Below are 25,560 nucleotides of genomic sequence, written 5' to 3'. Positions count from 1 at the left end.
ACTCGGCCAGGCGGAGGAGGGCTTTGCCAAGGGTCACCCAGGTGGTCTTCGCGATCTGGCGGCAGGCTCTGCGCCGTATGGGGTGGTGGGGCAGGCTGACGGCCGAGACGCCGCTGTGGCATAACGGTCTACTACCAGAGCTGGCCTCCTTGTCCGGGTTCAGCGGCTGGGACGCGATCGGGATTTCGTCCCTTGGTAATGTTCTCAACGGAACCACACTTAAATCCTTCCAGGACCTTAGTTCCGAGTATAATTTGTCCAGGTCCCAATTCTTTCGCTATCTTCAGTTCCGCCATGCCCTTGGCCCCAGCCTGGTGGGGTTGGAACAGCTCCCCGACTTTAGTCCTATTGAGGCTAAACTGTTTATGGGCGACCTGGGTGACAAGAAAGTCTCTCAGATATACCGCTCCCTGGTCGTGAACTGCTCCCCCTCCCTCTCGACTTTGAAGGCCTCCTGGGAGAATGATGTTGGCCCCTTGGATGATGACGATTGGCGGGAGGCCCTCGAATCCCCTCGTGGCGCAGCTATAGCCGTCCGTCTTAGGTTCATTCAATTTAAATACCTCCATAGGGCCTATTATACTAGGGAGCGGCTGTGGCGTGCGGGCCTCATAGCTGCCCCTGAATGTCTGAGGTGTGGTGCTGAGAGGGGGACGCTTTTCCATACCGTATGGTCCTGTGAGAGGCTGACCCGATTCTGGGTGGGTGTGTGGGACTGCCTGTCGGAAGTACTGGGGTGGGACGTTCCCCGTACCCCTAGGCTGGGTCTCCTTCATATTTTGGAAAATGTTGGGGGTAACATTTACAAACGCCACCTACTGCTGTTGGGACTAGTGGTGGCTAAGCGTGATCTGGCCCAAGCATGGAAGTGCGAACGTGCCCCCCCCCCCTGAGTGCGTGGAGGGCAGGATTAGACTATCTGATGGGTTTAGAATTACCCGTGTTTGAGGCCAGGGGGTGCCCCCAGAAACACTATGAGATCTGGAAGCGGTGGGCAGACTACAGGGGTCTGGACCTCGATCCCCCAGCTGATATTGATGATGTACTGGCCCTTGATGTGGACCCCGGGCCCTAGGCTATTAGCCGACTCTGACTTCGCTTCCGTCTCCTGTTGCTGACTTGCGATCACGTGCACTGGGTTAGGGTGGGATAAGGGGTGGGTAGTTGGAAGGGGTGTTGGGGGATGCTGTTGGGGATGGGTGGGTCGGGGGGACTTGGGGCGTGCCCCTTTTGTTTCCATAAAACTCTGAGTTCACTACCATGCTTTTATCTGTATGTGTTGTTGACAGTCTCCTCCTGACTGTGGAGGGCTGTCCTGAATCTTGATTGAACTCTTAATAAACACGGTTTTGGAAAATCTGACAAATAACGAGTTTCGGTTCATCCGGACCTTGTTCAGTTCTTAGTATTCCCTTATCAATCTGGCTTCATCCCACAATGCTCCACCTCCATTAATCTTCATACTTTAAGGGTCATACTACATAGGATGGACCGTCAACTAACATCTGCTGCTATTCTCTTAGACACCAAGAAAGCTTTTGATTCTCTTGATTGGTCATTCATGAGCAACGTAGGCTGGACCTTAGAGAGCTAATTCTTGTTGCTCATTTACCTTTTATATACAACGCCAACAACGAGGGTCTGTGTCGACGCTTTGCACTCAAACTTCTTCAAGCTTGGCAGGGGCACCCGAATAGAGTGTTCCCTGTGCCCCCTAATCTTCGCCCTAACAGTAGAGCCACTGGCCCGCTACAAACGGGAGTTGCACTCATACCATGGCTTATCTCTTGGAAATATGTGTCTACTAATCTCACTGTAAGCTGACAATGTTATACTGTACATACAGCATCTGGCACCCATTATCAGAGATCTAATCCAATTTGGGGGAAAGTCCTGGTTACAGATTAACTGGTCTAAAACTGAAGTTTTCCCTCTGACTGACACTTGCACTGACGCTGGAACACCCCTTGTGGGGTGCACTACCTGGGATTCTGATTCACTAAGGATTTTGACGAGCTGACCTGCAGTAATTTTGGTCCTGCCCTAAGCTCTTACACTTGTTCACAAATATCCCTGTTTACCTCCCACTTTTTTCAACAATTGCACCAGGTCCTCTCCCATCTGATATGGCGAGGGGGGCAACCTCGAATAAGCTCGGAGATAATGAAGTGAATAATGCAGCTCAAAGGTATGCACATCCTGATTTTTGCATATTTTACTAGTTGGCTCAGGCATATGATCTGAAAATACTGTGCACCTATGCAGCACACATCTATGCATGTCAGGACGGAGCGAACACTAGCCTGAACACAATCGCTTTTGGGTATGATATGTGCGCCAGCTTGAGCGGCTCAGCAGTACATAGATGTGCTTGCCTTGACGAGCTATGCATGGTGGGAATTGGCCCGGAAACTGCAATATGATATCCCATACTCAAAAGTATTGCCAGTTGCTGACAATTCCCTCTTACCTCCTGACACTGAGAAAACAGTCAAAGGGCTGCTGCTGCAGACAGATGTACTCACCATGGGGGATATACTAGTTTCCATGCCTGCACTGGAGCGACCCCGCTTGCAACCTACTGCTATCTCAGGCTCAAGTCACTTACCCTGCACAATATCCAGTCTTCTCTCGGACACTAGCTGACTGATAAAGTATGAAGATACTGCTGTGCAAAAGTTAAGAATAGCCCGCTCACCTACAAAAACAAACTCATACATTTTAAAATTTTGCATCAGTACTATTGTACTTCTGAGCTAATACCTAAATTCAGCTGAAACACCGACACAAAATGCGCTAGATGTGACCTACCTAATGTTAATTTTCTTGATATGTCCTGGGATTTCCCAGAGCTCACCACCTACTGGTAGATCATATTCTCTGTGGTCTCTTAGATTGTGGGTATACCAGTTGACCCTGAATCTCAGACCGCCATACTGGGAGACACTACAACTTTACCCCTCGCAAATCACCATCTTACCTCCATTCTGCTGATATTGGCCAACAGATGTGTGACCGTGGGTTTGGTGCAGAAGACGGTGCCAACTGTGGGGGGGGGAGTGTGGCTACGGGACACTGCTTACAGCCAAGAGATGTTGAAGCAATATGCTGAAACGGTACGTACTACTGCTCGACTCGGGGACTTATAGGCACCATTCTGTCTACTTGCGGTGTAACAGAGGGTCACCACTTCCTCACTGCACACCTAGGGAGTTTATGCGCTGTCCCCTCACAGTCTGTTCCCCTTGCCGTGGAGAACTGGCCCTAAGCATGTACCAAGATATTTGCAATATTTATGACTGTTTAGTAATATCAGTACCGTGAGTGCCATATTAGAGACAAAATGTATGTACTGTGTCTGTTTCTCTTTTATGCTACATAACTTCTGTTCACATTTTTTACTTGATGTTACTGTGTTGAAACACCAAAATAGAAAGTTCACTTTTGTCCACTTCAGACCATAGACTGGAGGGTCTTAGGCTTAATTTTTCAGTTTCTCCTATAGAAAGTAAAATGTATTTGTTACATTCTCTTAAGAACACTTGTAGAGCGGGCGTACACCCAAGGGTTTCTTGGTACTGTGACAACCAGGAGGGACTGAGAGAAGGCTCAGAATGATCAAAAGTTTGCGTAAACAGTCAGGCCTTCAAAAACGTCCTGTACTTCAGGAAGTTAAGTTCTAGCCTGAACGAGGAAGGGAGAAAGGTCCATTAGATGGGGGCAGTACAGAGAATCTCCTGCCCACTGCTCTGTCGCTTTAACAGAGGAATCCTCAACTGGTTGGCAAGAGAGGATCTGAGAGCTCAAGAAAGAACATATCTCTGAATTCTGCGTGTTATAAAGGCTGAAGCATGATCATTAATTTTGTAAATAATATAAGCTTTTTATATTCTGTTTTATTCAGCTTCATGCCCTCCACTCTGCAGTATGAATGCCTAGTCTAGTCTATTTAGGTTGGACTTAAAGAAAGCCTTAGCTGTTTGGCCGACCTCGTGTTTTCCCAAAACAAAAGTTCATGATAGTATAATATATATGTTTTATGCAAATGTACAGGGGCTCGTAGTCAGCCCTGGACTATTCGATTGTTATTCTTGTTTTGCTTTCTCCCACCGCAGAATTTAACACGAGTCGGTTATTTAGCCTGATTAATGCACTGGCTGTCTTGCACGGAGAGTGACATCATTTTGCATGCACTCCTTTGCACATTCACCTGAAAAAAGTGCACTTAAGTGACAGGTTTTGGTGTGCCTAGGCTGCTGGCCTACTCCGTTATTTTGATATGTTTGCCATTTGTTGCATATGGCATATGTTTGAACACTGGGCACATTTGCCAGGGCCAGATCTGCTGGGGTTGCCAATGCTTGTACTCTACTGTACCCAATTCTATGGCCTTAGTCAGGCTGCCATGGTTTGTCTACTTCATAAATCTGTGGTGGTTTTATTCGGAGCAATTGTACAACCCCATATGTCTAAAATAATCTGTTGCAATGTCCTCTGTAAGTATTCATTGGGTATTATTACTTTGCTTTAACTTGAAGGGAAGTAGATGATAGTACTTTCCTTGTGTTGTGCCATTACATATGCACGCCAGCAGATTGATTCGTTTGTTACTTAAAGTGCATTATCAGAAAGGGTGACAATTGTTAATGCTTCCTATTTTTGGCTTTAGGTGCGGATACAGAGGTGGTTATATGGAAGTGGTCAATCTGCACCCAGAAATAAAGGAACAACTCCTCAAGATGCTCTCTGTTCGTCTGTGTCCTCCAGTGTCGGGTCAGGCAGCTATGGATGTGGTTGTAAATCCGCCCAGACCCGAAGAAGAATCGTATGAACAGTTTATCAGAGTCAGTATATTAGATCTTTTATTTTTGTTTTTGAACCGCCATCAGTAACAAAGTCATGAGTCTAGGTACGCTCTATAAAACCAAGTCTAAATCACCCACTTCTGTATTATTGCTTTAGTTTAACTAGACCAGGTTTATTGATAGTCCATCCAGGCCCTTTTCAGACACCTTCATAGTTGTGGCCTCATGTCTTAGCCGATTAAACACAGCGACAATTCCGCCGCGGGCGGTGGTTTAGCGCAGTGGGCGGGCCGCATTGGCCAACAGACATGACAGCACTACGAAGGCTGTGCGCGCGACGGCTGTTGACCGACAGAAGCATGGAAGGGGCTAAGCCCCTAATTTGTGTTTTCATAAAAACTTGCTCCCTTCACTGGTAGCATTTATTTGCTTTGCATTAAACTAAAACCATAGAAGTGGTAGGTGTTATGAAGTGAAGTAAAAGGAGAGTCTAGCACAGTTTCTGAAAGCCGAGATGATTGGGTGCCCCTCCCTGCACCTGCATCTAAACCTTAGACACCAAACATTAGAGCATTAAAAGCAGTCATGCCAGTGTATCTACATGAAGTACTATGTGTCCCTCTTCCACTTGAATTGTGTCCAAACAAATAGAATAGCAAGGAAGGAGAAAGTTGTTGAGTGCAAAATGTTAGCTTTTAAAGCAGAAAAAAGTGAGGCACGTTGCATTAGAAAAAGTAAAATGGCGGGATGACTCTTAGAGTTTGGACTGGGGGCCACAAAGGTGGTGAAACCTCCCATGTAATAAATGGATGCTAATAAGCAAGCATGCTTGTGTTAGTGTTCGTGTGGGCGAAGGTCTGGCAATAAGCATGTAACAACCCTAATTATGGTGATATGGTATCATTCATTTCTTTTCAGTAGTTGGCGCATATTTTGTACTCCTATTGCCGCAGGAGTTAGATCTTTTACTGTTCTTGAGTGAATTTGACATGCAATTCTATTTCACCAGGAAATTAGAAATTACTTTTGTCCTTTTTAGCAATAATTCATGAACTATGCTTATGTCTAAACGTTGTGCTTTTTTTCACCAGGAAAAAGAAACCGTTTTGAGCAGCCTGGCCACAAAAGCTAAATTAACCGAAGACCTATTTAATAAAGTTCCTGGTATCAAGTGCAATCCTCTTCAAGGTGCAATGTATGCCTTCCCTAGAATCTTCATCCCTCTCAAAGCTATCCAAATAGCAAAGGTTTGTTGGTTGTCACCCTATTGTTCACTATTTCATCTGAACATATTTGTTATTTCTCTAGCTCTAAGCACAGTCTATAAGGCAATTTAACGTATTCGTTATTTATTTATGGTCTTCGAATAGCACGGCTATATTCAGTGAAATGTAAAGTATGTTTTATAAATTACTAGATGGAAGGAGTGCTGCCGAAGAGGTATACAAACACAACTTAAAATTGTAAGGTGAAGAAAGGGTAGGCGCGACAATTGGGCATTATAGCACTAGTTATGAGGTTGAAGCGGGAAAGGTGAGTTTTTCTAACTTCTGCATTCTTACAAGTTTGATTGAGTTCTGACTGAGGAAGGTAGGGAGTTCCAGGGGTTTGGCAACTCCAAAAAAGACTGAGTGTGGAGGAGGTGGTTAATGCTGTGTTTGAAGGAGGAATTCGTTTTTGCTCCAGAATCCTCTATCACCATTATAGATGGTGGAAAGTCCAGCAAGGTGCCTAGGGTTCTTGAGTTGAATGGCCTTATGAGAGAGAATCCAATTTCGCATTGTATTCTGATGTGAAGCCAGTGGAGGTCTTTCAACTTTGGAGTCATGTGATTAAATTTCCTTGATGAGATCAGCTGCGCTGTAGGATGTAAGACCTCCTAGATGAAAGCGAGAGAGGGTAGTGGAACTCCCGCAAGAGTGCGTTGCTGTGGTCCAGGCGGTAGATGATTAGGACATGACCCGCTGGTGGTAAGAAGGTGCTTTATGTTTTCCAGGGTTTGAAAGATGCAATTTACAGACTAACCCAGTTTGATGAATTGTGGTGCTGGAGACTGTGTGCTATCAATAGTAAAGCCTAAGGATTTTACAGTTGGAGGAAAATATTCTTTGTTTTCCCTAAAGGTATGGATACTGGTCAGTTACACAGCTATTTACACATTCATAGCCCAAGATATTGTGGTGATATTCATTGGATCAGAATTGCTACAGTTGTTTGCTCTATGTCTTTTGGTAGGGCTTTGATGCATAGAGGTGTGCTTGACAGAGTTGGCTCTTTATCAAGACCTGAGCAGATGATGGCCTCACATCATGTTGACATGGTGATGCTGCTGCTCCAGCAATTGTTTTGGAGCTCATACATGGCCATTATTATTTATTTCATACTTGCATTTAAAGATGCTTATTAGGTTTGGACTCAACTGCTCTTTCAGGGTGCATCGAACAGTCATCCTAACAGATGCATTAATCAAAAAGAGACTGTAAAAAGACTACGTTAGCGAGTGGAAGGTTTACATACTGTCAGATATTCAACAACACATCATGGCATTTCTGGGTACACAGCCCCTTCCTTGCATGCAAACATCAGGAGAGCATTGCTGAAACTTGTATTATTAACACAGGTGGCATGTATATTTGTCACACAAAGCCAATCTTTATTTATGGTCTGGTGGTCTTGCCACTTTTTTAGCAAGTGCACGGAATACTTGGTGCAAGTATAAGTAATGGCTGTAAAATTGTCCAAAATTGCATGCTTGCTTACTTAATCAATTCCCTCCATTAGTAATTTTATGACATTAATTGGAAACGTGTTCTTGCATCGTCTGCCTTATGAAAATGTCTGAATCATTTACTGTAAAATCAAATAGAGTTGGTGGAATTAGGGATCCGTCGCGTGACTTGGAAGCAAACAAATGTTAAGATTAAGTGTGAATTTATGACTATATCTTTGCTTGTGAGGTGTGGAATCAATATAAGTGCTGTTTGTATAGCACAGACGTAGCCACAGGCAACATAGTGCTTCACATATAGCAAGAAAGTACAATTACAGGAGTAAGGCAGGCGTAGTTAACAGGTGATATGACTAGAGAATTGGCATTTACAATTTCTTCTGAACAGGTGTGTTTTCAGATCTTTGATCATATCAGGGTTGTGTTTTATCAGAGTTCCTCATTTAAGCAGTTCTAGAGTGTTCAAGCTTGTAGCCTAAATTCTGCGTTTTGGACTTTTTGGCCGCCTGGTTTTTATACAGTTATGTTTAACTGATCCAGAAAGATTAGGTGGATGCTTTGTCAAGATGTTACTCCGTTTAGCTTTTCCTTTCTAATTGTTACCAGAGTTCTACTTATCCTCAGATCCTTATCCTCAGATGAGTTATTCGCATCAAAGTCCTCTGTAAACATTTTTGGTCTCAGACAGGTGTCAAATTCAAAAGCCTCTGATCAAGGAAACAAGACGCTCAAGAAAGCAGAGGAAAGCTGTGTGCAAATAATGTTGCAGCAGCCTTTATTAAACACGGTTGAAGGGGGAAGAAACGCGTTGTTTTTACTCTTCTATTAAAATGAGTATTAATATGACCCAAAGAACACGTTCATAGCAATATATATTAGCACCCTAACTTGTTTTTATTTTGTTGCTGTCACTTGAATACCCCTCTACTATTTGGTAAATCAGCCCTTTAAGTAGAAGGGCTCAGAAAAGATAATCACATTTGTAGAATTAAAACATCTGCATTTTCCATCTTTTGATTTTCTTTTTAGGGCTCGCCTGCTGATGCGCTTGCGCATAGCTGGCAAAGCTCTATAGTGGCTTATCCAGAGTTTAACCACTGGCGATTCCATGCAGTGCATATGCGCTTTTTAGGTCATTGCGCAAGCACAAGCCCTAAAAAGCGCGTGCACAATGCCACCAGCCGCCTGCCTGCCTGCCTTGCATTACCACATCAAAGGCAGCCCAGCCTCCCTCCGACAAGCTTCTCAGCGTGCGCTCTGCATTTCTCCTCCCAGCGCATTTCTCATCCCCTAATTATTCACGGCTGGCCGGCCGTACTTTCAGTTTCACAGTCGCGAAGGCCGTGTCTCCTTTTATGCTCTCTGATGCTTGTTTTCTACAGTATTCGGACTCTGTCTCAACTTTAATACACACTTTAGCTCCTTCTTCTTATCTCTTTTCTCCTCCCCCTCTCGCCAGCCACATTTCTTTGCTTCCCTCTCTACCCCTCCCTCCACCGGCTTTCCTTCTTTTTCTTTCCTCCCACATCTCTCCATCCCATTCCCTCCCCCTGCTGCTTTCTGTCTTATCTCCTCCCTCTTCCTTTATCTCCTCTTCCTCCCCGGCACAGAAAGCTCTCGTGACCCGCAGTCCCTTCCCTCGCGCCCTCTCCCTCCTGTCGCCCTGATATCTATCACCAGTCCCCGCGCTTACATCATTCTCCTGTGTCTGCCCGCCTTTTCTTCTCACGGTCTCCTCTTTCTGTCTCCATCTTTTACGAACAGCCGTCTCCTTCCCTGCCCTCTTCCCGCAGTCTGCCTCTTCCTCCCCCGCCATGATAAACTGTTGTTTTCCATGATGTGCAGAGCAGCAACGCCCGGCCCAGCCCCACTCCCAATCTGGTGTCTAGTTTCACCGGTGCAAAGTGTGTCTGTACTTCTCTCACGTTAAGCTTTAACTGCGTTTCTGCACTGTGGCCCACGGCTGTGTCCGTCCTGTTTTCAGAGCACAATTTTCACAATCGCATGTCCACTGTTGGTGCTGACGGTTAATCATTCCTACCTTCGTTCTGTGCTCACCCCGACCCCTCTAGCTCTCCATTTCATCATACTCTTGTCTCTTATTTTCTTGCCCTTTGTTTCAAGCTTTTTTTTAAGTTTTGTTTTTATTCTTCTGTCTTTTTCCTGTTTTGCATTTTCTCTTCAAACCCGTTTCTTCTTTTGTTGGTCCATTTTTCTTTCTTTTTTTCCTTATTTGTAATATCAATACATCTAAGTCACGTAAATACAAAACATGTTGCATTACAAATGCTATAGGTGTCACATTTGAGAAAGTTATAACTATTGGCATAGTAAATGACAAAGCTATTAATTTAGCTATTTTTAAAAATAACACCTAAATAAAAAAAAATTCATTTATAAGACCAATAGCTCAAACTTTCCTAATGCGAGCCCTATTGCATTTCCAATGATTGTTTGTTTTAGGGTCGATTAGAACCAGAGTGCGAAGTAGTAAATAAAAGGGCCTAAAAATCTGGTCTCCAATTCACACTAAAATTTCGCCCTAGAGCAGGCTATCCATGCCTTCTCAAATTGCAATGGCTTCTTTTATTGATTTGGCGACAATTTTTAGAGTAGTTTTAGCAACACAGTGATACTTTCTGATCTCTGTTGTTTGCAGCATTTGTCACTATAGATCACACTGTGCACCCTCCTGCAATCTATTGTTGAGCTCGATTAGTATAAGTTTTTGTTCAAAGAAATGCCTGTTTCAACATGACTTTGGTACCACCACTGAAATACACAATGCACTAGGACACAGACTCCACGTCAGATGTTTTCTTCCATCATCAGGCTCTGATGTGCCTTAAGTGCTTAGTCACAGCTGTGACTAAAAACGTAAATCTTTTTACTGCACTACTGGGAAAAGATATCAATCCATCACAGACATCTTTTGACTCTTAACAACCAGGATGCATGAAAATATTTTGTTGGAGGGGAAGTGTGTGTAGAATACTTTTAGTTTAACCCACATTGCAACAGGAATCTCTCACAGCCAACACTGGTTCTGTAAGCTCTTTTTGCTGAGGGACCACAAGTAGACTACCTTCTAGGCTTGTAATTCCTTTAGGTCAAAGAAGACCATGTGGAACTCATAGGACCAAAGTTGGATGCACTGCTCAGAAATGCAGCACCAGGACTTTTGTGAGTCCCTGTCTGGAGTCGAAGACTCCAAGGAAGTTCTGCCTCCAAGGCCCCCATTAAGGCCTACACTGAGGAAAAAAATATCCATCTCACCCATTAAGGAACTCAAAAAGATACCCGATCTCACACTAAGGAAACTCTCTCAAAGGGATCAGCCTTCAAAGGAAAATCGCGACTCCAGTGAAAGGAACCGCCTAGAGAGCACCTTACTTTGTCCAAAGAAGTAGTACTGAAAAAGACTTGACAGTACTGTAATCTGGACTGCTCCATACTGAACGACACACTCAAAGCTAGAGGAATGCTGTACTTGAGGAGACAAACCTCACAGCTGAAACGATTCTCGAGATTATGCTGGTATATCCTTGATAACGAAATCCACTTTATAGCACAGTAAGACTTCATGCATATCCCACAGGTACAGCAAGAAGGTTCTGAAGTGCCTGATGTCAGGCAGAGAACCATATAATTTGACCCTGCCATAGGAGGTATTGTTGCTGGAGACATCAGGCCTTCCAAAACAGGCTTTAAAGCATATTTGAGGAGTACATTTCTGAAAACATTAGGCATTTTTCTATACCCAAGAAAAGAAAAGCAGGAAGTCCATCTACCTTTCCAACATCCAGGTCACCACACTCAATGCACTCCGAGGAGACTTCGTACCAGAGATCATCATAACCAGAACAATGACCAACTGATAAGCAAGAATTGAAGATGCTTGGAATGACTATGCAGTAGATACTCAAGGTGACACAGCTTTAGAGCTATATATATGTTCTTGTATTGGTAGTACGACTCCACACTGTCCAACTGCATATGGAGGAGAAAAACGACTACCTCAGCAAGTCTTTCTCTGAAACTGAAGAAAATACTAATTTTAAGCTTTTGAATTGTTTTTACTACAGTAACTTTCGATGACAGAACATGCATGCTGTAGGCAAAACCTAAATACTGCCTGTGCTATGGGTGTTGTACTACACCGACAGCAAAGGAGAGGTTTCTGGAAACCGCAGGCATATCTGTAGCAAAGGCAGTTGTGGCTGGAAGTAAACCACCATACCAACTGCAACAGTCCTTTATAAAACACAGCAACAATATAGACAAACACTGTACATCAGAAGGAACATTTTGTTGTGGAGGTAGAGCATGGGGTGTGTAGGGAACAAGTAGCTCTGCCACCAAGCAGTTACCTTCCCAGCAGTTCCCCAAATCACTCAACACCAGTTGGGGTAAGATCGGGGTTATACCTGCTAGTGTGAGTGTGTCATAAACTCAGATCAATGGGCGTTATCCACCATTGACCACAGTTACTGCTTGGAGTTTCATACTGTTCCTTCAAATTTGCCCCCACCAAAATCAACAAGGGGCCCCCTCAGTCTTTTATTAGAGTCAATGTTGGCCCTTTTAGTGAAAGGTGGCATTGGAATAGTGATCAACATGTTCAAGGAGAGTACTTACTCTCTTTGCTTCCTAATCCCAAAAGATGGATTAGACTTTAGGAATAGTTTTGGAACTGAATGTATTAAACTGCTAGATAATCTCAGAACACCAACATGATCACCCTGCTAGATGTCACCTGCGTCTAAATATGGGAGGCAACTTGACAAAGCCCAGTCTAATAGATGCACACTTCCCCATAAATAAAGCCAGTACCTCAGTTTTGTGTTAAAAGGAACACATCAGCAATCCAAACTTCTGCAGTTTAGAGTAACAATAGCTCAAGTCTTCCCATACTTAGATGATTGGCTGAACAAGGGAAAAGGTAGATCATATTGCCTTGCCCATGCTCAACAAATAAGATAGGCCCATCAAAAACAAAGTTTAGAAATCAAGAGCTAAAAATATACCCAGGCCTGAAACAAACTCGGTTTTCTGGGAGCTTACTAATTTCAGTGGCAGTGAAAGCTTACCTCAGCTGTGAGACAGTGATTGCACTTCAAAAGCTTCACCAGACGCGTTCGCTGACAGTGAGAATGATTATGAAACAGGAAAGATGACGTCCTGTCTTGGGTCAGAACTCTCTGCAGTATATGCCATCTTTAAAAAGAATGCCTAGCCCGACAATGGTCACACGCGACTGAGGAATGGGATATCTAATGTTGGTAGAGCCCAGTGTTCAGCACAAATAGCAACAGTGGGACAAAGGTATTTGTTACTGGGCTGATCATTGTGGACCCCAGCCACAAGTGACTTTAAACACAAATGCTTACCTCACAGGTTGTGGAGGAGACTATCGGAATCCAATCATTCAGGGAGAGTGGTCCACTCTGGAACAAACTCTAAGCTTCAACGTATTGAATCTCAGGGCTTTACATTTAGCCCTCTAAGCGTTTCAAACATTGTTTCAGGACACAGTTGTCCTAATTCACACAAGCATGACCACAGTGTGCATCTACAGAAACAGGGAAAAATTCACTATCAAAGTTGGCTCAAGACATTTGGCCTTAGGCAATACTTTACAGGAGATATATGTTGTTGGAACACCTATATGGATGCACAGCAAGCTTGCTGCTCTTCTAAGCATGTAAACTCAGGAGTCGGAAATATGCTCAACAGCTACTGTTGGAAGACCCCCAAAAGTTAACCTGTGTGCCATGCACCAAATGCTAAATGGCAAAACTTTGCCTCCAGGAACCTGCACTGACAGTCCGTATGGAATACCATATGGGTCATTTGGTCAGGGTTATTTGCTTCCGCCTTTCTTTACAATCGCGCATCCCTTTTGTTGTGCATAAAATCTGTCAGACTCCAACAGTGGTGGTGTTAATTGCTCCAACGTGCTCGTCAGCCATGGTCCTCTTTACTGTTAGTAATGGCCAGGCGTGGTGGTACATTACCTGTGTCCCTGCCGCTGGGGCATGGCTGGGCTAGCAGTTTTCTCAGTTAGCCACTTTGAGTCCCCACTGCCAATGATGGTGTCATAATGGAAACTATTAAGGATTTATATTCACCCATGCGAAAAGATTCTAATCCATCCAGCCTTGCTCCTTCAGCATTGAGGTTTGGATGCTGCAACCACCCTTCAGTCAATCATCTATGCGATTTGGCAGCTTAGGTCCTGAATTTGGATACTTGCAGTTACCAGAGGAATGCATGTAAGTCCTAAAGAGACTAGAAAACCTACTACTCACATGTGCTATGCGGCTAAATGGAAATGCATTGTGGTTTACTGAACCAATCACCAGATTTGCTTTAGTAGCTATCATAGAACACATTATCTGTTACCTCCTACACCTACAAAAGTTAGGGTTAGCCTATGCTACTGTAAGAGTTCTTCTCACAGCAATTGGATACCCACAGAATAGGAAACCTCAATCAACATTTAAAGTTACTGTTATTAAAGCTTCTATGCCAGGTCTTTAAGACTCCCTCTTGAGATCTTAACATTGTTCTCACCAGGTTGCTTGGAGCTCCTTTTGAGCCCACAGCACTTGTGTTATCTGCAGTTTATCTTTTAATAGGTAGTTTCTGTATTAGCGATCACCTCCCTCAGAAGAGTGAGCTAATTTCAAGCGTTATCAGTTAAGAAACCTTTTATGCAGGTACACAGTGACTATGTGGAACTGCAGGCACACCCACAATTCTTTCTTATAATAGTGTCAGTATTTCGGTCAGCCAATCTATAGAGTTACCCTTCGTCTTTCCACTCCCACTATCACGTGCATAAAAATCTCTGCACTCATTAGATATCCAAATAGCTATTGTGTTCTGTGTTGGCTGGACTTGGTTCATTATCAAAATACCAGCTTTATGGGACCTTTGCACAAGTGCATCTTGTAAGTCCTAGTTCAGAAGCTCATCTGGCAAGATGGATTGTTAGATGCATTCAAATATGTTATGCCAAAGCCAAACGTAGCCTAAGTGTTACACGTAGGGCGCATTGCACTCAGAAGAAGTGAGCCAGCATGACATTCTTGGAAACAATCCATTCGCAGATGATTGTAAAACTGCCACATAAGTCTTCATCCACACTTTAACTAAACATTACAGTGTTGATATTCATGCCAGACAAGAGATGTACGTTTGATAAACTGCACTTAAAACTGTGTTCCACGCAAGACTATTTCTTCTCACACGCCACTGCATTAAGGACTTAAGTCCTGCTTTTCAGTCTATGCTCTGAATGTAATCTACAGCTCCATATGCTGCAAACGGAAAATGTCACCAGCACACCTGTAGCACTCGGCAGTCTGTAGTGCTGTAGGTTTCCACGCGCCCTACCCACCACCTCAGAAGGAGGGATAGTAACACATTATATGAGTTTTCGGATTATATAGAATCATTTTTCTAGTACACACATTATTTTTGCTTGGCTTTAACAAATCCAGTCACCCCTCTCTCGTTCTCTCTCTTAATCTTGGGGAGAGGAGGGGCACTATCTGAGGTAGAGCCTATGTCCTCTGATGCATTGTGGGTTTCAAGGGTGGTATCTCTGTTCACCTTGAAATTGAAACTTGAAATTTGCAATTATCTGGGCCCAACACTAGATGGCACGAGTGTGTGCAGCATATGAATCTACCATTAGCAAAAATGGGGTGACCCTGTGTCCCTCAGAACCTGGGTATGTATGGTATATAACGAAGTGATTCTGTTGGGAATGTGTCCATTTCTTTGTTCAATGTAAACAATATATCAACAACATTCAATTTTTTGTGAAGAACATTTATGAATTTAAATGGAAGAAAAAGGTTCAACTTCACTTTTAAAGAACCAAATATGAACACTTGGAACACACCACAAAGACACACTATTTTTCGGTCAGAAATGACACTTTGTATTGTATGAGTGTTATGAACACAAATTATTAAATATGTCTGTTCATAAAACAATACAATGCAAGGCAATAAAGTGATTGAAGTGCAGGAAAAGTGACTTTGAGGTGATAAGTTGAAAAAAAGTGCTATACATATATTATACAAATAGGTGACACGTAAGGACAATAGTAGTTATTCTGTACTGCCCAATTTCTCAATGCATGAATACACGACCCAAGAGTGACTTTATGTTGGGGTCACGGAAGCTGCATGGACTGGTGTGACTGCAACGTCGACGTTTCGCCCCTAGGTGATAGCATAGCTTAATATGCGTCAAGGGCGGGTCTTCATCAAGACGGGGCTGGGGGGGGGAGGTAGGAAAACAATAGTTGACAGCCGCAATGAATGAATGATGGAGATCCTATGATGAAATTAATGTAGGATCCAAATTAATTCCATTTACGAAGCACAGGTAGACCCACACTAGGAGGTTGTGGTCTGAGCAAGCGATGAAAAATCTAATGATCGACCCCCAGCACTTCTGATATTGAAATCCACTTTTTCTAAGAAATGTAATGCAGTATCTATGTCTCCTTTGATCAGGATCATGAAATGACTCCAGATATGTTTTACTGCATGCGACTTCTAGAGGAGACTGGAATATGCGTTGTTCCTGGCAGCGGGTTTGGCCAGCGCGAGGGAACCTACCATTTTAGGTACAGTATTATCTTAAGCATACCCGAGAATGCTTACGTTGTGTGAAGAGTTCAAAAGAAATCAGTTGTTTTAATGTAGCATCAATGATACTTGCTCCGAATTATTGTGGTGACAAAAGCTGAAAGAAATATTGAAGGCATCACGAGTAAGAATGGTGTAACCTCAAATGTGTCCTTTTATATCTGGTTGTATTTTCTGAAGATATTTTATATAAATACCTCTTGTATGACATTTAGGCATTTACAGTTTCATTTACAAGAAAGTGCCGCAGCGCGGCACCAAAATCCCTTTGGCTGTGCCACACCGCAGCACTTTCAGAGCACAGGGATGCGTCGTATCTACAAGGATATGACGGATCCCTTTGCTTTCCTCTCTGCTGGTGCACAATTTGCTGCCATGGGCCGATGCAGGCACCCTTGCGCCATTTCTGATTGCTTATGTGCAGGAAGGTGCCCCTCCCTGCACATAAGCAATCAAAAATGGCATTTTTCAACACCTATGTGTGCTGCATTAGCACACATAAAACTTGCGAAGCGTCATTTTTTAATGATTGTTTATGTGCAAGAAGGGACACCTTCTTTCACATAAACAATCACCAGAGGTGACTTCCTCGTTGTATGTGTGTTGCAGAATGCATCACGCATAAAAAGAGGAAAAGAAGGAGGAGAAATTAATACATTTATCCTCGTTGCACCTCCCCTGGTGAGGCGTAGCATTCAGACGCATTTCCAGGTTTACGATTTCTCGCAAATCTAGAAATGTGTCAGGTTCCATGGGTGTTGTGTGGGAACACCCACAGCAACGCCCATGGAACGCCCATGGAACGCCCCTTTAACGCAAAGTGCTTTATGTAAAGGGGCTGCATTTTCGAAAACCGGAAAAGCCACACAAGGTGGCTTTTCCTGCCCTTGCGAAATGTGCAGCCGGTGTGTCACAAGAAGTGATGCACCGGCGTCGCTCGGGCATTGTAAATAAGCCCCTTAGTCACAATACAAGGCTCCATGCCTGTGCTGTCTAATGCTTGCTGCTGCTCTCTTTTACTCCAGTAAAGTCGTTTTATTTAGCAAAAAACAGCATCATATACATTTTCTAACCATGTCTTTTTCCATCTACTTTCGTAGAATGACCATTCTTCCCCCTGCCGAAAAGCTGGTGATACTCCTTGAAAAAGTGAAGACCTTCCACATGAAATTTCTGGAAGAGTATGCCTAAGGAAATCTGGTCACTCTGTGCACGGATAGCTACACTTTGTGATGCTTGCAATTGTGCTAGCCTCGTATACAATGCACTCTTGAACAAGGATGGAGTTCTCGAACAGTTTGGCTAGGACATTTTAGGGAGGGAGTGTCGTAAAGTGGAAATTAGAGGGGATTTGAGGAATGATTAGGTAATGCTAGAAAAGTTATTTTGTGCCTTGCCGCTCAGAAAGAGGCAAATAGTTAGGGCTTGATATTGCTCACACTTTTGTACTTCTTCCTTTTACATGTTTTTTTCTGTTTTCAGTTCTTCTAAAGTCTGATTTTTTTTTTTTTTGTCATTTATTTTTTCCGTGATGCATGTAGTTTGGGCAGATCTTTGTTTTACTTTGGTTCAGGTCTCTGGTAAGACACTGTTTAAAATACCTCGTTTTTTTCCAAAAACACTTTTAAGACTGGTGTTCTAGAAAACAGCGTCGACCATCATGCCTGTGTTTTGTTTTGTTCTTTTTATTTTAATTTGTGAGAGTGTTGGTTAAGAGGTGGTGATTTTTAAAATTGTTATTTTGTACCTTAAAAGTGGGGAGAAGAAAACGTATCCATGCAATTTTTTAATCTGCCGGTTACAGGCAATGCTGTTCTATTGAGACGCACACTAACTTATATGACCTCATGCTTATGTTCCTGAAAGGTACGGCTGTTCTGGTGTGTATGTTTTGGGATGAGTGTGTGCGGCTTTTTGTGCCTCAAGCAGTGAGTGAGTCAGTGCCATACATAGTCACAAAAGGTGTTTGCCATTATGAGATGCGCACAATAATCACATTTTCATATCTTCATAAAGTAATTCTTGCTGCTTACCTGGTAGTATTCAAAACCTGGGTCCTCCATAAACCTCTAAGTGACTCAAAAATAGAAACCTTCTAGATTTAGCAGCAATGAGAAGATTTTTGGTCAGTAGAAAATGCAGCATGTTAGGCATGCTCTGTGTCTCCTCTGCCGTGTGCAGTAAATTCTTGCATATCCGGTATCCGCTTCAGTGAACTGTCAGTGGCATGGGTCAACCAGTATATTTTCTTGACTTTGGTGACCTGTGTACTCTGATTTGGTAGTGTAAGCAGAGCACTGGTTCGTTGGTGGACATTGTAACACACCATTGTGCTACCATAGCTAGGGTTGATGGCAGGAATCGCTGTCCTAGTTCTCTCTATGGGTTCCGTTTGATCTCCCACCTGTGCCTATTTGGTTTATCAGCTTGCATCAGCAACATTTTGCAAGTGGATGCCTTTCTGCTGCCATCACATGACCTTTAGAGGTCATGTAGCATAAAGTTGTACCTTAGTACCTACAGCTTCGAGTCAATGACCAGTATCCACGTGCTAAAGTAAAAATTAGGTTTCTCACACAATGATTGATCTAACCTGTCTGTCGTCATATAAATAAGTGATAAAATGGTCCTGCGACAGTATATGGTCTGGAGACCTGCTTTCCTATGGTTTGTTTCAAATTCGGTGCCAATGTTGAAGTGAAATGTTTGACTGCCTTTATGTTGTAGGTTGAACTGGTAGTTCCTTAGCCAACATTCAGTCCAGGTGGAGCAGCGTCAAGCGGGCATATAAGCAAAAACCACATGCTTACAGACCACTTCAGCATGAAGATACACAAGTCTTTGCTGTATGTTAGTTGAGATCTTTAGAAAATAGGAAGGTATGAGGGTACTCTAAATTAGTAAAAGGCTCCTTGTTCCATGTCAACGCCAATTGTATTAAATACACGTGTAACACAAGCCACTGAGCAGAATTGGGGCCCTTTTTCAATGCCCAAACCGGAAATACTCCACATCTTGTATTGTTTTACTGGACGTAGTTATTTACAAAAAATACCACTAGAAGAAAAGTGCATTGTTCTGTTAACAATTAAGTTTCCTCTGTTTTTTCTTTTTAATGAGGTTGTATATCTTGTGTACATAAAAAGGGAGTTTCTGTTTACGGACTGTATCTGTTGGTTGATGAGGACCCAGTGGCGGCTCATTTACATTACACGTTCTTAATGTTTTAAAGATTTGGTCGCTGATATTTTGCAAAAACAGACCTCCTGCTTCTCAGTGACTGTTTAAATGAACAGAGGAAGCGAAACTGTATGTAAAAACATGCATTTTGCTTGTTTGCCTTTTAGAACAAACTTTTCAGAAACTGACGTTTGCTTGTTTATTGTGCCAAATGCTGGCAATAAGACGAATAATGTCAGATTTCAATATTGTGAGTCTTGACAATTCTTTTGTTCCAATGTCCAGATAGTGCTGTTTTTGAATCAAAATACAATAGAGTGTATTAAGAGCCTTTTTGGTGACCTTGTGGCTCTGAGCAGTGTTGTGAACTCTTACAGTAGTTTGGATCATGTCTGCCGTAACTGCAGTGATGGTATATCGTACTGGTCTGGCATTCGAGACCTAGGTACAATTGGAGAAGTATGATGCTACAGGAGCTTCACTATCACCTAGACTGATTTGTTTGGTGACTAGTGCTCCTCCAGAAAATAGCGGAAGGCTGGCGGATAATACTCGAAACGCCTGGATACAAGTACCTCTTCTCATCCATCATCTGATGATCAGTTCTGGGCCTTGGAGGAGACAACGTTAAAAACACAAAAAGAGAGCATCAAATGCACTGGATAAAGCAAGACATTCTATGTGCTTAATATCCGATTTCCTCTTTCACCCGCAGCCGTAGAGCCAAAAGAAGTACACAAACTGACCATGTGGAAAAATATATTTTCCAGGACAGGATGCACTGTCATGTTGGGTGGATTGTGGTCAGTTGAGGCAAGGTCATTCGAGATTGTTGCCACTTACTGTTTTTCTGAACATTTTATTTCTTTGCTCTCTACTGAAGCTCATTGTGAGATGACAACATGAGAGCAGCAAATGCTAGTAAACATTGCATTACAAAGGTGACCACGGGATCCAAGCTTGAACCGTAGAAAATCATGTTGAATTGTACATTAAACAGAACACTGGGGTTTTACATTTGAAACTAGATGTTAGCAATTTTCTTTTTTGGTTGCAAGGTGTCAAGTAAACACAACGATTTTGTTTTTTTAATTAATCTTGTTCAGACATTAATTGACGGTTAGTGTGATTTTTTTAAAATATTTTTCTAACACAGCTAATAATAGGGCTACACGTGATCCTTTAAAGTGTTTTTTAGAGTTCTTCACAACTCATGTATGCAACCGATGACACTTAGTTTGGCTTTCTCTTTGACACTAAATCACAGAATTGTGTTGGGTAGCATATTGAACTGTTCTTTAGTTTGCAGAAATTTAAAACACAAATAAATTTATTTCATGAGTACAAGTAATACCCGACTAAGAGCCCTCCAACAAAGCTGTGAAATGAATTTCGGAGTGTAGTTAATAAGGAAGTAAATATGCGACATGTCTCTAGGGGCACCTTTTCTCTTGTATTTTGCTGCCATTTTTTTCATTTTGTTAATTATACCAATGTGCCATAATGACTGTTTTTACTTTAACAGCAACCAGGCTTTCTAAAATGGAAGAAACTGATTAAGACAAGTGCATCAAATCTTTGTAATGTAATAAACAAGAAACAAAGTGCAAGTCTAAGCTTGACTGGGTTTGTTCTACCATTTGTCCAAGATAAATCTGTTGCTAGTTCGGCTTGAATCTTAAGTCTCTTCAAAGAGAAGGAGCTAATGCACATACGGTCACACCCATAGCTGTTGCTTCTTTGTACGCAATGTGCCCAGTAGATTTTCTGAAAATATATTTTTTTTACCCAGGCTAATCAGAACTTTTGCGGTTCTGTTGCCTTCAGGAGTGCAAAGTGAAAGTTCACCACAGTTTACCGGATTTTTGTTATGTGCGGATAGTCGATTGACTCATGATATGTCGTTTTTGATTTTGTGTGGAGCCGCTTTTGAGCTCGCCTTGGGTGGTAGTTTCAGTTCATTCAACTAGTGTGGGGCTTTATTCTCTTGTATCCATTCTGTAAACGTAGCATGCTAAAGGCTTTAACAAGCAATCTGTTCTGTTGGGGTATGTGCCAAATCAGATTATTCTCCTTGTATTTTGCAACTGTCATTTGATAAATAAAGGTTAAGTTTTGTTTCTATTGAACGTTGTTATTGTTTATTTGGCTTATATTAACACGTTTAACCACTTGCGTGCACGCAAACTTTTCGCGCTGCACTGTAGTTTTTAACAGTGGGCGGGATTCGAACGGCCAGGGGCGGTCCTCCGCGCACGCCCACTGTGACGGAGCCGTCACGACCATGCAAGGGGTTCAGAAGTGTTCTGCAAACTACGCTATGGAATTAGTTGGATCTTGTTTTGTTTGCATATGTCCCAAGAATTGCACATTCATTGCATAGTTGAAATATATATTTCTTTCTTGTCTTTGATAATTTCCTGAAACTTAAGGAATCATTTAAGGTTTTTACAATGACAAAGTAGCAGTTTTTCTAAATCTCATTCCAAATTGACTTTTTGAAAACACTTAATAGCTGATTTGTATCCATTGTTTGGGAGGGTTTGGCAAAAGTATGCAGTCAATTCCCTCCCCCAGATCTCACAAATCTCCGGCTTCTACGTGTGGGTATCCGAGCCAGTCCGGTGTTTATATTCCACTCTGGACTAGATATTCTTGATCTGATTTTATAAAGGTATAAATAGGACTACAAGTCCCAGAATGCTCAGATAAAGCCAGAACTGGCCAAGCCACTCTTGCATGGGCCAGGGAAACTTGGGAGCTCTTTTCCCCTCACCCCTTTAAAAAATGTTTTTTTGCTGAAACCTCACCACTAAACAAGCATCTTCACTGTATTCCTTGGCCTCTGGTTTTTAATGTTCCCTAATATTGTTCAGTAATTTGTGATCTGATAGAACTTGGAATCCTGAAGATTCCAATACATCTCCAATGACCCTTTACTCACCCAGGTCGGAGTCCTGTCAGGAGCCAAGAAAATGCTTAATTATTCTACTGGCACAGACAGGCTTCCATGCAAGAGAATGCTCCAGTTTTAAGTTGTCTAAAAAAATATTTCGCAGCAGGAAAAGAGCGAAAAGGTGTCCTTATGTTTTTATGTATTTGTTTCTCGAATGGAAATGCCGATTGGAGATGTTACAGCCCAAACTTTACTCTTTACATTTACCTCTTGGCCATTTACAAACCTTTTGATTGGATGACTTGTATCCTTCCACTGCTTACTTTTAGGGAACTACTTGTTTTCTTTTTTTTATTAAGTTCTCTATGGGTGTTAATGTGTTTTTCAGCTCTCTCCATCGTGTGGTTCTCTCTCCCCTTCAAATACCAGCCCCGTGCTCAGTGTTGCTCTCTCCCTCTTGTGCTGCTTTTTCTCCCCCCCCACACAAGTTTTATTTTTAATTCCTACCTCTCCCCATTACTTCTTCCCATCATCTGCTCCTCGGTTGCTTGCTTAAATAGAATGGTACTGCAGCTTTTAGTAAGTGCATCATGAGTGGTGACCAGTGCTTAATTTAAGCTGGTGGTTTCTGTGCTCAGCACTAGCACTTAATTGTCAACACCAAGGCCTGTGACAGACTGCCACAAGGTGGCGCTGTATGCCTAATTTAGAGAGGACCACCACATCAGTTAATTATTAATTCAATATATATTAAAACCGACTATTTCCTGCCGCCCAAGCCATTCTCAGATCTTTGGGGGTCTGAAATATTCATCATTTTCACACTTGTAGGCATGTGATGGATAGTAATTGAGTTATTACTATCCTCGGCCCATTTTATGAGAAAGCAACACCTTAGGCCTTTTGGCATTAGCATGGCCATCTTCCCAAATAATTTGCCCATTTTGGGTATATACCAGGGCCTGGTGTATCAACAGTGTTCAGTCCAGCTGCCCACACAATGGTCCTTTCAGCCCTTTTATGTGTAGGGCTGTTGGCCCAACAAACAATGACTGGGTCATCAGGGACAATGTACATCCCAAACCTCTGGCCCTCTAGCAACAACCTCCACACGTCTTTAGTGTGCACTCTTAGTGGAACACCACCATCCAGTAGGAGGCAAGGATATCTACTTCATTTCATGGTGGTAGAGCCTTACATTGGACAGGTGGATCCTCCAAATTGGCGATGAGGGCTACGCCCTGCCATTCTTTTTAGATCTGTAGCACCTGCTGCCTACATCAGAGCAGGTCTTGGAGGACCTATAGGTCCATTTTGTGTCAAGAGCTGCAGGCTTCTTTAGCCTCATGCTAAAGAAGGATGGAAGCCTTGTTCCGGTCAGTGCCTTCCTGTGCACTGACAAATTCTAGATGTCTCTCTGTACTAGATCACAGAGACTGGATATTGGCGTTGGATCGGCAGGATTCCTATTTTCACATCATCTTTCTGCAAGCCCTCAGTCGCTATCTGTGGCTCAAGATGGGCCAAAAGCAATTTCAATTTGCCGTACTTTCTTTCAGTCTCAGTAGTGTCACTTGGGTGTTCATGAAAGTGATGGCACTGGTGTCTTCCGACCTGGGATAGTAATGGGTATGCGTCCGCTCTTGCCTCCACAACTGGCTGTGGAAGGTAGGTTTACCACAGACTGTCCCCGCCACCTTCTAGATGACTGCGAGCCTATTAACATCCTTGGAGTTCTCAATCGACTTGCCAAAGTCACACCTTTCTCCTTACCAGAGGGTCCCCTTCATCTAAGCCATCCTGGACACAGTGCGCTTTTGGCCTGTGAAATCTATTTGCTTGGTGCTGAAGGCCTTCCTGGAGACCATCAAGGACACGCTGATTCACCTTCACAGGGCCAACACAGTGCCATGTGATACAATAACAAGCAGGGCTGGATTGAGACTTTGGTCCTGTACCGAAAGTCTCTGCGTCTCTGGAACAGGCTGAGCCATCGGGGCATTTCCTTGGAGGCACAGCAACTGGCAAGATCTTTAACTCCAGGGAGGGTGAGCTGGGCCACATGCATCACGAATGGCGGTTACACCCAGAGCTGGCACAGGGCATCTTCCAGCCATGGGGGGAACTCTGGCTTGATGTCTTTGGCAGAGACATGCTATGTTAGCATTTTAGAGCTCTTAAGAAGGCTCTCTTTTTGAGACTCGTTCAGCCTACAGTGGATCTTGGGGCTCCTCTATGCCTTCCAGTCTCTACCCCTTTGGCTCAAGTTTTGAAGAAGATCAGGAACAACAGTGTCCAAGTCACCTTAGTGGCTCCAGAATGAGCCAGGAGAGTGTGAAACCTGGAACTTCTAGACCTGAAGATCTGCCCTCCAATCATACTGCTGATCTTTTGTCGCAGCAGCAGGGAAGGATCTTGCTCCCAGGCCTGCGTAATCTGTACCTCCATGTGTGGAGATGGAGTGGTGGCAGTTCATCTCCTTGACAGCCAAGCGTTTGTCCACAAAATCATTTTATGCTGGGATATGTTTTTGGCTTGCTGCGGCGTCCGCCAAACAAACTCATTGCAGGTCAAACTATCCAATGTATTGCTTTATGTTTTGTCTTTGGCACATCAAGGACTTGCTGTGGGCACAGTTATGTTGGCCTTTTTAAGTTTGCTAGACCTGCAGTCCTTGTTCTAATCAATCACCCTTTTTTGATGTGTTTAATGAAAGGTTTACAACATACGTTTATGCCAAACCCCTTTGTAGTCCTCACTTTCCTCATATGTACCCCCTTCGATCCAATGCACAGTTGTCCATTGCACCTCCTTACCTTGAAAACTGTTTTTCTGTTTTTTATAAACTCTTATATATAAGCTTCAGGGTCTCTCAATCCTGTCCCTTTAAACCACCTTTTTTCCAAACTGCTGCTGCTGATTCGAGCAGTGTACCTACTGAAGGTAGTGACACCTTTTCACGTTGGACAAGATATCACTCTGATGACCTTCTTTGCCTGCCTTATCCCTGGAAGAGTAAGAGATTCCATTTTTTGTACTCCAAGAGTGCTGTGCTTCTATATCGATCGCACAAGGAACATCGGGCAGACAATCATCTCTTTGTGAGATTCTCTGGTGCAAAGAAGGGCTAAGTGGTGCAGAAACAGGCCGTCTCCAGATGGATAGTTCTCTGTATTAAGGTCTGCTATACATTGGCTAAGAAGCAGCCTCCAGAAACCCTGAGGGCTCATTCTACCAGAGCTGTGTCTACTACCATTGCATTGGCACGCTAATTGCTTG

At 43.0% G+C, this 25,560-nt stretch overlaps 1 protein-coding gene across 1 annotated transcript in view; it reads left to right on the top strand.

Annotated features, from left to right (window-relative positions):
* Positions 1 to 21,511, top strand: part of GPT2 (glutamic--pyruvic transaminase 2) — a 191,142-nt gene extending 169,631 nt beyond the window's left edge. Inside the window, exons 8-11 of the mRNA XM_086945128.1 lie at positions 4,670 to 4,844; positions 5,897 to 6,052; positions 16,071 to 16,183; positions 17,306 to 21,511. Of these exons, the coding sequence (XP_086801254.1) occupies positions 4,670 to 4,844; positions 5,897 to 6,052; positions 16,071 to 16,183; positions 17,306 to 17,396 (535 nt within the window). The 3' untranslated portion in view covers positions 17,397 to 21,511. The remainder of the gene's footprint in view (positions 1 to 4,669; positions 4,845 to 5,896; positions 6,053 to 16,070; positions 16,184 to 17,305) is intronic.
* The last annotated feature ends 4,049 nt before the right edge of the window (positions 21,512 to 25,560 follow it).

The sequence above is a fragment of the Lissotriton vulgaris genome, chromosome 12 (genome assembly GCF_964263255.1).
Source record: "Lissotriton vulgaris chromosome 12, aLisVul1.2, whole genome shotgun sequence".
Lineage (NCBI taxonomy): Eukaryota > Metazoa > Chordata > Amphibia > Caudata > Salamandridae > Lissotriton > Lissotriton vulgaris.
Note: the sequence above shows the minus strand (reverse complement) of the source record. Positions and strands in the feature narration are given on the sequence as shown.